Source organism: Cannabis sativa, chromosome 1 (assembly GCF_029168945.1).
Source record: "Cannabis sativa cultivar Pink pepper isolate KNU-18-1 chromosome 1, ASM2916894v1, whole genome shotgun sequence".
NCBI lineage: Eukaryota > Viridiplantae > Streptophyta > Magnoliopsida > Rosales > Cannabaceae > Cannabis > Cannabis sativa.
The window spans coordinates 30,232,562-30,244,352 of NC_083601.1; the positions used below are offsets into that span (position 1 = coordinate 30,232,562).

At 36.6% G+C, this 11,791-nt stretch overlaps 1 protein-coding gene, 1 long non-coding RNA gene and 1 pseudogene across 3 annotated transcripts; 2 read left to right on the forward strand and 1 right to left on the reverse strand.

The window, feature by feature from the left end:
* Positions 1–3,254: 3,254 nt before the first annotated feature.
* On the reverse strand, positions 3,255–4,756 carry LOC115715910 (uncharacterized). The gene is made up of 2 exons (XR_009685511.1): positions 3,595–4,756; positions 3,255–3,497 (listed from the first exon to the last, which is right to left on the reverse strand). It is a non-coding gene; the product is annotated as an uncharacterized LOC115715910 (long non-coding RNA).
* Positions 4,757–4,769: 13 nt separating this feature from the next.
* Positions 4,770–5,587, forward strand: LOC133033065 (SNW/SKI-interacting protein A-like; annotated as a pseudogene).
* Positions 5,588–7,633: 2,046 nt separating this feature from the next.
* Positions 7,634–10,185, forward strand: LOC115705765 (uncharacterized). Of its 2 annotated transcripts, none has more exons than XM_030633202.2 (5): positions 7,634–7,897; positions 8,514–8,646; positions 8,930–9,174; positions 9,400–9,625; positions 9,839–10,185. In XM_030633202.2, exons 1-5 carry the CDS (start codon positions 7,770–7,772, stop codon positions 10,073–10,075), a joined length of 969 nt encoding a protein of 322 aa, XP_030489062.2. In that variant the 5' UTR covers positions 7,634–7,769; the 3' UTR covers positions 10,076–10,185. The 2 variants fall into 2 exon arrangements, with proteins under 2 accessions (XP_030489062.2, XP_030489063.2); XM_030633203.2 differs by having other exon boundaries at positions 7,637–7,897; positions 9,454–9,625.
* The last annotated feature ends 1,606 nt before the right edge of the window (positions 10,186–11,791 follow it).

Consider the following 11,791-nt stretch of genomic DNA (forward strand, 5'->3'; position numbering starts at 1 on the left):
TCCTTGAAGAACCCATTGAATGGCCTGAAGGAACAACTAAGATACAGCAAGAAGAGTATCTTGAAACAGCTACTGGGATTATTATATTCAACCTAAGTGATGCAATCATTAGGTTGGTTGATAAGGAAGAAACTCCAGCAAAGATATGGAGGAAGTTGGAAGTGCAATTCCAACAAAAGTCACTAACAAACAAGATCTTTCTAAAAGAAAGGATCTTTGGCTACAAGATGAATAGATCTAAAAGTCTTGAAGACAACTTAGATGAATTTCTGAAGATGCATATAGAGTTGGCTAACTCGGGAGAAGGAGAAGCTTTGAGTGATGAAAACCAAGCAATCATCATTCTCAACTCATTACCGGAATCCTATAAGGATGTAAAGATAGCAATAAAGTATGGAAGAACTTCGATTACCCTAGATGAAGTCATCTCTGCACTAAAGTCTATGGACTTAGAGATGAAGAATGACAAGTTGGGGAGCTCTAATGGTGAGCTGAACTTGAGTAGAGGAAGGCCTCATGAGAAGAAGCCTTGGAACAATAGGGGAAGGAGTAATAGCAAAGATTCTTCCAAGGGTGGAAGATATGGAAATGGGAAGTCTCCATCAAGAGGACAGAAAGATCCTAAAGGCTGCTATCACTGTGGTAAACCGGGGCATATCAGAAGAGACTGTTATTTTTGGAAGAGAAGTAACAGAGGAAGAACAGATGGTAGCAATGGTGACTCAAACAAGGGAGAAAATCATTTCTCAAAGGAAAAGGGAAAGAAGCATGAAGCCAATCTAAGTGATGGCTATGAGAGTGGAGAAGTTTACATTACTGCAACTAAATTCAAAGAAGAATGGATTTTAGATTCAGGATGCACTTTTCACATGACTAATAATAGATCTTTACTTTCTGATTTCAGGGAATCTAAAGGAGGGAAGGTCATCTTAGGCAACAACCAAACATGCCATATTGAAGGCTCAGGTAATGTGAGCTTTAAAATGTATGATGGTATTGTAAGAACTCTTACAGGTGTAAGATTTGTGCCTAACTTAGCTAGAAATTTAATTTCTATAAGTATGCTAGATGACCTCTGTGTTGTGAGTAAGATTGAGACAGGTACAATGAAACTAAGCAAAGGTTCAATGACCATAATGAAAGGCTACAAGGAAGAAGGATTATACTACCTAAAGGGAGAACCAATTTCACATTGTCACAACACAACAGAAACTCTTGAAGATTCTAAGGCAATCTTATGGCATAGAAGACTTGGGCACATGAGTGAGAAAGGTTTGCAAATTATGAGTGAACAAAATCTTTTATGCAAGGATAAAGTAAGTAAAGTTGATTTTTGTGAGCATTGCACATTGGGTAAGCATCATAGGCTTAAATTTAAAATTGGGACACATAATTCTAAAGAAATTTTAGAATATATACATGTTGATGTATGGGGTCCAGAAAATACAGCTACTCATGGGGGGAGTAGTTATTTTCTATCCATTGTGGATGACTACTCTAGGAAAGTATGGGTTTTTCTTTTGAAAAATAAAAATGATGCCTTTGCAAAATTTCAAGAATGGAAAATTTCAATTGAAAATTTAACTAACAAAAGAGTTAAGACTCTTAGGACCGATAACGGTCTAGAGTTCTGCAGCGATTTGTTTAACATGTATTGCAGGAACAATGGTATTCAAAGGCATAAGACTGTAAGATTAAACCCGCCACAAAGCGGAGTAGCTGAGAGGATGAATCGGACTATTTTAAATAAAGCCAAGTGCATGATGTTCCAAGCAGGGTTAGCTACGAGATTTTGGGGAGAAGCAGTACTCACAGCAGCTTATTTGATAAACCGAAGTCCATCAAGTGCTGTGGAGTTAAAGACCCCTGAAGAGAGATGGTCCGGCAAACCACCAGATTTATCCCACTTAAAAGTTTTTGGGTGTGCAGCATATGCACACCAAGGAGATGGAAAGTTAGAGCCTAGAGTTCTAATGTATTTTTGGGATATTCAGAAGGAACAAAAGGGTATAGACTTTGGGTAAGAGAAAAAGATTTTAAAACTATTAATAGTAGAGATGCAATATTTGATGAAAATATTTTTCCATGCATTGCTACTAACCCAAATGTTTTAGGTTCTTGCCCTAGTACTAACCATGCAGGTAACTCAATCAACGTTGATCTAAGACCTACTACTCCAAGTGATGAACAAGGAGAAAACACTGTTCAGGTGGAACAGGGAGAAGACACTGTTCAGGTGGAACAGGGAGAAAACACTGTTCAGGTGGAACAGGGAGAGAACACTGTTCAGGTGGAACAGGGAGAGAATACTGTTCAAGTGGAACAGGGAGAAATCATTGTTCAGTTAGAACAAGGAAACCTAAGGGAAAGTCAAGCAGAGGAGTTGGAAGACTACCAGTTGACTAGAGACAAAGTTAAAAGAGCACCTAGACAGAATCCTAAGTATAGCTTCAACATTTGGAATGAAGACATTGCCTATGCACTGTTAAGTGCTTTGCAAGGACAGAAGAACAAACCAGAAAGTTGTGGAGAAGCTATGAAGAGCAAAAATGCCAAGAAGTGGAACTGTGCTATGGATGAAGAGACAGACTCATTGAGTAAAGAGAAGACTTGGGTTTGTGTTCCAAAACCCAAGGGAAGGAGTGTTGTGAAACATATGTGGCCTTTTAGACATAAAGAAAAATGCAATAAGATAAATAAAGAGTTGGAAGATATGAGTAAGATCCTCAACTCTAATGGGATTGATTCAAAGATGTATTTCATGTTGAGTACCATACCAGATACAACATATACTATAGTTGCTGTTAGCAAGTATATGGTATTGACTGGGAAGATACATTGGTTGATTATCATATGGATTTTAAGTTACTTAAAGAAGACCACATGTGTTATACTTGCGTTTAGAAAGTCACAAAACCAAATGGAAGGATTTTATGACTTGATCTATGCAAGAGAGAAGAATAAGGTGACACAAGGAGGTGTCACAAACATGAAGACCAAGGTGTTTATCCTAGCTAAGTTCAAACTGAACTTGCTAGGGATAAACAAATGGTACAGACCTTTGGGGTCATTCAAGCCCTCATAGCATCATCAACTATCCTTGGGTAAATAAGAGAATCTGGGTGGAATTTGTTGTTACAGATTCACTTATTTACCCTTAAGTTGAATTAATACCACTCACAGGGTTTGACAAATATACCCTTACATCAGATACAACAAATATCAAGACTAAAGAACATAAAGACAGTTGCAAAGACAGTTACAACTAAAGCAGTTATAAAAACAGTTACAAATATCACTAGGGCTCTGCCCTAGATCAGATCACAGAACAATATATAAAAGGAGGTGCTTTTCTCAGATACAATAAGAAATAATATACAGAGCAAAATAAAGAGTCACAGCCAGAGAGATACAACAATAGAGAGCAACATCAGAAATAACAACAAAGTAAAAGAGAGCCTTTTGGCTTTGAGTTGTCATATCCATGTGAGCTCCTCCTAGAGTGTTCATGTAAAAGAAAAGAGAGTTTTTGTTAGTATCAAAAGAGAGAAAAATAGAGAGAAATACAAACTGTTGTAAATCAAAAAGTGTAACCTTTGTTTGATGATTAGTGGAATCAAGCTGAGGGCTTGACGGAGAAGTAGCCGGTTGTTTTGGGCGAACTCCGAGATCAAAGTTTTGGTGTCATCTTCTTAATCACTGTTTGCATTCTCTCATCTCACTCTTATTACTTTTCTGGTATTTGTATTTGTGTATGTGTTTATGTTCTTGAGTTTTCGGGTGTGTATTGTTTTGGCCGAAAGTTGAAGAATGGTTGTGTGGTTTTTTGGGTTTGTATTTTCGGGTAGAAAATATAGCAAGAAGAAATAAGAAAAACCTAGAAAACCCTATTTTTCTTTGCTGCCATTTAGAACAAGAAAAGAAAAATAAAATACCCCCTTTGAACCCTAACCCGTGGCTGTGTAAAGAAAGAGAAGAAAAGAGAAATCTAGAAAACCCTAATTTCTTTGCTGCCATTAAAAGAGAAAAATAAAAGAGCTTGTAAGAACCCTAACCCTAGAATATTTCGGCTGTAGCAAGTTTAAAGGAAGAAAAGAAAATATAAGAACACTAGAAACCCAATTCGTGTTCTGTAGAATGAGAAGACAAGAGAACCCATTAGAACCCCATAACCCTAGCTGCCATGAGAGTGATATGAAGAAGATGAGAGCTTAAAGAAACCCTAATATTAGGTGCGGCTGTAAAGAAGAAGAAGAGAAAAGAAATATGAAACCCTAACCCTAAAATCTTGCTTTGTGTTCTGCCATAAGAGAGAGAGAAGAGTTTTTGAAAGATTTTGAATTCTTTGTGGCTGCCGAATAAGTGAAGAAGTAGATTTAGGGTTTGAGATAATATACCTTTTATATTAGATATTAGGGTTGCATTTTAGTGGGCTGATTCCTTTTCTTGGGCCGGATTGATAAGTAATAGAGAGAGAGTCACTATTGGGCCGTAGCAATTGAATATCAAAGTGTGAAAAGGTTTGATTGGAGAGAGAAACTTTATTCTTTCTTGGGTTGATTGGTGTTGACCGAACCATTGAATGGTTCCCTTGAAATTTGTATTATCTTGTTTTAATTGTAAGACTTGATTGATGAGCTTTGAACTTTGGGCCCTGAAACATACATTTGGAATTTGTGTTAGTTTTTAAAAATATCACTTTTGCATACTATTGTATTATTTGCCTTTTTTAAGTGTGTTGGTATAACAAATAATTTCCAACACGGGTGTTAGCTCAAAAAGCACGTTCTGAGAGAATTACTGCAGCTGCTATTATTCCAATAATGCAGACAAGAGCGGAAAGGGAAGAGCGGTTGCAGAGGGAGAGAATTCGCGAAGAGCGGCACAGAGAAAGGGAAAGAGAGAGAAGATTGGAAGCCGAAGATACAACAGTTGGAAAGAAGAGTAAAATCTCTAGAGATAGAGATCGTGATATCAGTGAGAAGGTTGCTCTTGGCATGGCTTCTACTAAGGGAACTGGAAGGGGAGAGGCTATTCAACCAAGAAAAAGGAATGGAATCTGGTTTTGGTACTGATGACTAGTACAATGTGTATGACAAGGGATTGTTTACTGCCCAGCCTACACTTTCAACCCTCTACAGACCTAAGAAAGATATTGATGCTGACATGTGTGGAGGTGGTGATGAGGAGGCTGATCCATTTGGATTAGACCAGTTCTTGACAGAGGTGAAGAAGGGAAAGAAAGCCATGGACATGGTTGGTTCTGGAGGGACAATGAAAGCAACTGCAGGCTCTGCAATGCAAGATGGCTACAAGGGAGGAGGTTCAGGTAGAAGTCGCATTGAGTTTGAGGGGGTTTGTTGAGGTTAAGGAGCCACTTCACCTCTGCTTCAGACATATTATGTGGGACTCAAATTAAAGCACTTCTCAAATATTATGTCTTGGTGTGGTGTCTAACAATCAATATTAATTGACTCACTAATCTTTACCAGACATTTGTTGTCACACTTGCATCTCTTATTTTTGAATCTTATACCATTTTGGGAGGAAAAAGAACTATGTTGTTAGACCAATCTAGGATGTTGAATATCTTTTTGTAGTAAGATAAACATTAAAATATTATAGAATAATATATTGCTCAATTTATATTGTGAGCTTCTATATACTTTTTTTAAAAAAAATATATATTCTTAATATTTTTTATTAAACTCCATTCCCGAGGTAATGCATTTTTCGGGCAAACTAAGAAAATTAGGTAACTTAGGCGATTTCCAATGGGACACTAAAACATCAAATATAGTGTAGTTTCACACCATATTTACTCCAATGGGACACTAAATCTATCCTTATAAATGGTATTGTCTACAGTGTCCCACCAAATTTAGTGGGACACTGTAGACCACACTATTTTTTTTAAAAAAAAGTTTTTAATAATTAAATAATACTTTAAAGAAGAAAAAGTAAATAATTATATATATTTAGTATTAAAATATTCTTAATATATTAATAAAATAATAAAATAATAAAGAATATAAAATTTGGTGTAATTTTTAATGTTGTGGTTGGAATTAAAAAAAAAAATTAGTGATAAAATAGTAGTTTTTTGGTATTGATTTAACACTAAATTTGAGTTTCCCATTGGAGATGCCCTTAAAATCCCTGATCAGTAATTTAATATCACATTTCATTTATCTCGGACTGAGATAGTATATACCTCGGCAGCACGTAATGAGTATCAGATCAAACAAAACCAAGATAATGCATACCTCAATAATGCACCAGTCAAACCGAGATATTACATATGGGAAATTTGATTTTCTATACTTAGAAAATCAAAAAATTTGATTCCTAAACCAATAATTTAAACCCTAAAAAAACTATACCTTTTTTTTTCAAAACCCCAAAAATACCCCCAAACTCTCACAGCATCTCTCTTTCTCTCTCTATCTCGGCCGGTCCCAAGAATCCCACACCCCAGGTCCGATGGTCGGACCATGGGGTCCGATGGGGTCCGACCAAATCGGACCCATCGGACCCCAAGGTCCGACCATCGGACCTCTCTCTTCCCCTCTCTCTCTCAAATCGCAGGAAAAAAAAAATTAAAAGACGGTCGGACCTTGGGGTCCGATGGGTCCGATTGGTCGGACCCATCAGACCCCAAGGTCCGACCATCGGACCTCTTTCTTCCTCTCTCTCAAATCGCAGAAAAAAAAAAAAAAATTAAAAGACGGTCGGACCTTGGGGTCCGATGGGTCCGATTGGTCGGACCCATCGGACCCCAAGGTCCGACCATCGGACCTCTGTCTTCCTCCCTCTCTCAAATCGCAGGAAAAAAAAAAAAAAGTTTCAGAGACGGTCGGACGGGTTGGGGTCGGACTGGGGTTGCTCTTTCGGGTTGGGGTTGGGGTCGGAGGGGTTGGGGTTCGGGTGGTGATCGGCGTTGGGGTCGGAGGGGTTGGGGTTCGGGTGGTGATCGGCGTTGGGGTCGGAGGGGTTGGGGTTCGGGTGGTGATCGGCGTTGGGGTCGGAGGGGTTGGGGTTCGGGTGTGAGATAGAGGGAGAGAGAGATGATGCAGAGAGAGAGAATATTGTGAGGGGGGTATTTTTGGGGTTTTGAAAAAAAAGGAATAATTTTTTTAGGTTTTAAATTTTTGGTTTAGGGAAAAAAAATTTTAATTTTCTAAGTATAGAAAATCAAATTTCCCTTACATATTTGGGTAAAACCGAGTTAAGCCCAAAGGAAAGTCAACGAAAAGAGTTAACCAAAAGAGAATATTTGTAAAACCCAAAACAAGATAATTAAAATTAAGTTTATTTAATCATCAAATATAAGTAAAGATGTGTCGAAAAAGGATAATAAATGACTGAAAAACACAGAAAAAATTCCAAAAAAAAGATCCCACTGAAATAATAAAAAGAAAGAACCCCAACAAATAATAAAAAATATTTAATGAGGGTCTTTCGATTAAAAACAAATTTATTTTTTGTCAAAAACAATTATTATGATAACCATAAAATCTTATTAACTGATATCACTTCAAATTTTATAATTTACCAAAATTTGACTCAATTCTTTTTCACAATTCTAATACAACTTTTTTTCTCATAGCATAGCTGTAATTATTTTCCCTGCCCCAAACTATTTAAGAGCCGGCAATAATTATAAAACTAACATAGTGTCCCTGTAATTGAAAAGGTCCCAATTGAAACTCGAAACATAACGCCCTGAATATTAACAAACCAACGAAACTTTCAAAAGACAGTATACTATGGAACTGGAAAGAGGAGTTCAGAGGTGGGCAGTTGACATTTCAAATTGGGACCCAAATCCCCAAGACTTTTCCTTTGCTCTCTCTCTTCTTCCTCCCACTTTCAACCACCACACCTCCATTACCAGGTCTCCCTCTATATTATATATATATATATGTGTGTGTGTGTATGTCTACAATAAACTTTAATTTATTATTTGGATTCTGAGATAAGCCCAGAAATGAAATGAAAAATAATACTTGAGGAAATAAAAAAATTGGAACTCTGGTAACAATGTCTTGCTTCTACGGGATTTAACTTAAGGGTGACACTGACAGAGTCTACTCTCTTCTACTTTGATGATATTTGTATTATCCGATACTATCGATCATTTGTGTTTAATTTTGTTCTGTTGTTCATACACTTTCTCTTATAACAACTTTAAGAATTCTTCTATGAAGGTTTACTAAATCCTTATTACAAAGATTAGTAAAAGAGAACTGATTCATGGTTTCCTAAAATTCTCTGAAACTTGTATGTGTGTAGACACATGACTAAATCAGAAAAAGTGAAAATTGTCTAATGAAATGTGTATTCACTTGCATATATTGCATTTTTAGTAGCTACCATATTTCAGAAATTGAGTGAGCATAAGCTAATAAATGTATCTGTGTTTGTTCTATTCTGTATAGTATTTGAACTGTGTAACATTTTTGGGTTCATATGGCCATGACCTTTTAATATGTTAATATTATCAAAAATAGATTTGTACGGCTGGAAGATAGAAAGAGGGCACTTGTGAGCCGGCTACTTCAGTATGCTCTTGTACATCAAGTGTTAGGAATTCCTTATGATGAAATCGTGATCAAGCGCACACCGGAAGGAAAACCATACCTGGTATGTAGTTATGCCACCTGAATTTGTTTAGCTCACAATAAAATGGTGTCCTTATTTGCACTTATTGTATTAAGTGAAGTGATGTTATTTATATAGCTTCTTCCATTCCAAAACTTCAAATGTAGCTCACTCTCAAGAACTTCTCCTAAGTTTCACACTTAAGTCTTCTAAGGAGAAGAGTTGATCATAGATAGTTTCTTTTGCCTGCCTATAAAACAAGTGCCTAGGCCTATCTTGAAAATCATAGTTTTGAGACATAACTTACCACTGAGTTTGTTTTTAGGAAAATGGGAAGGTTGGTGAGGAATTCCCCAATTTCAACTTTAATGCATCACATCATGGTGACTATGTGGCTATAGCTTCTGAACCTTTATGCCTTGTGGGGTTGGACATTGTGTCTCTTGTCATTCCCTGGAGAGAGACAGTTGAAGATTTTATTCGAAGCTTCTCCTCCTATTTTTCGAGTTTGGAATGGGATAATATAGTTTCTGCTGGCACTAGTAATGATGTTTTGGCTGAGTTTTTCAGGTAAATTTTTTAACTTCACCTATTGATAAATCATTTTATGAACAAAAAGGTTGCATATTAACTCAAAGACTTTTAAACTAGCTGATAACACCTTGTTTTTCTTCTTTACAATCTTTAGAAGGTGTCTGGTATGGACTTTTATTAGTCACATTCCTTTGTTGATATGTAGCATTATTCTATTTGTCTAAACTTAACTGGTGGCCTCTTAAGTCTTAATTATGAAAGATTTACAGACAAAGAGATTAGTCAAGTTCAACTAATGAATGATGGTGGTTATAGATATTGGAGTCTGAAAGAAGCGTATGTCAAAGCATTAGGAAGTGGAGTATCATACGACTTGGAAAATGTGGAGTTTCATCACTGTAACTGGAAAAATATTTCTGTCAAAATTTATGGGAGGGCTATGCCAGAGTGGAGATTTTGGCTTTCTGAGCTGGGAAAAGGTCATCTGGTAAATAAACTCTACAACTACTCTTGCTTTCTTTTTTATGTATACTCCTCTGTTTACCAGGTCACAAGTGACAACCACTCCAAGTTTAGATTTTAGAATATTGTTATGGTCTTTGATTGAAAGAATTTATAGGGGTAGGGAGCTTAATATACAGTTCAAATAATTTATTGTTGTATCTTATAACTAAATAAATTTTCATTGAAACACACACAGGTAGCGGTAGCAAGAGGCCACCCAAGATTAGCCACTGAGAGTTACAAGAAAACACTAAAATATGCAGAGTTTGATGAAGAGGAATACCGTAAAGGTCTGCATCTTCCAAACATAGATTTTGTCTATAGAACTGTTGAAGAAGTCATTCAAATTTTATGTAAAGAAGTTAAGAGCATACCCAGAATTCATAATGACAATAAATTAGAGGAAACGGGTGATGTACAGTCACCAGCATAATTCATTGTATAAAAATGAATACTTGCAGTAATCTACTCAGTTGGAACACAAGTTTTGCCTCAAGTAAAAGTAATAGTTGACCATGATTCATGAGGGTCGACATTTTCTTATTGCATGTTTAAGAAATCTCCATTAAGTCCTACTTCGAAAACAATTGCTAGCATGATGCTGAAGAAAGCAGCAAATAAGAAAATGCACTCTTTCTTCTTGGAAAATGTTGCATGTGAGAAAGAAAAACTTGTGGATAACTAAGCCATCAACGCAAAAGAAAATTAAAAATCAGACAATTCCCAACTTCTCAATAAATCAGGAAAAGGTAAAACAAAATGCACCAAAGTTATTGAACTTTTTGACGCAATTCAACTAAAGAGCCAAAAGAAGTTTAAAACCTTTTCCCAGGTTTTTTTTTTGTTGTTGTTGTTGTTTAGTACCACTGTAGCACATGACCAGAAAAGAGGGCATAGAAAGAACCATGAGAAGCAAATGTAGTAGTCTACTTATATAACAGTTAAAACATAAGTCCGAAAAAATAACTTAATCCTCAACCAAATGCACTCTAACTCAGTTTCCTAGGAAAAATTCTGTCATTTCTCACCAACCAAATGACCCTCAACATAGTCAAAACATCATAGTTCCAAAACATCCTTTTCTTATCAAAGCCATTGACAAAACTCTTGGACCATCAAATCATAACAAATCTTTTGGGGAGCAGCATTAAAAATCAGGAGTTCCAGCCAAAAGAATTTGAATCCTCACATTCTCGAACCAAGCAGCCAATTCCTTAAAATCTAAAATCTAACCAATGCAAGGTGGCCAATCTGAATGAAACTGAAACCAGGTTGCGCAAGCATTGTCACCTACCGAGGAATAACTGAATTTCCATATACTCTGAAAATGGTCCTTAAGCCAACCCAGAAAACCAATTAATCGAATGAGACCATACTTTCAAAGGTCTCCATAGCCACTTGAGACTAGTTTCTTAAAACCATATTTACAAAGCTAAACCTCCTTCCAAGCCAGAAGATGATCAGAATTTTCTCCATAACACCCATTTCGCAAAAAATCTCATTAGTCACTCCTACAAGCAACAAAGTAAAGATAAATAATACAATTGCTAGGTTTAAACAACTAATTGAATTAGACAAAAAGTGTGGATGTGCCTGTAACGATGAAATGAATGATTAAATTAAGTTAACCTTGTTCCCTTTCATATATGCTCTCTTTCATCCATTACGTCTCATGACCACTTAACCACCCAACTCCAAAAAGTAACTGAGAGGCCATAAGTACTTCGAAGGCCAAAGTCATCACAACCCAACGAAGCTGCCACTCCACTAATGAAGTTCTCATCAACAATCCTACCTAGCAGTCATTGACCCGTTAATTCATAGTCCAGAAACTACGCCAAACAATTTTAATAAATTCAACTGAATAATACTCTACTGCCAAGAAAAATAGTGCATTGTCAGCAAAACTGTGGATGTGAGACCATGATCTAGTCTTAGCCAATTCAAAGCCTCGATCAACTTACAAAGTCGGACTCGTTCAATCCATCTACTCAAGACATCCACCACTAATGCAGATAAAAACAGAGAAAGAGGATTGACCTTGTCATAGTCGCCTAGAGTTTAGAGCACATGAGCTTCCTTCTTGGTCTCCCATCACAGAAAGCCAAATAGAAAAGTGAAAACAAGTATCAGCTCATCCACCTCCTCC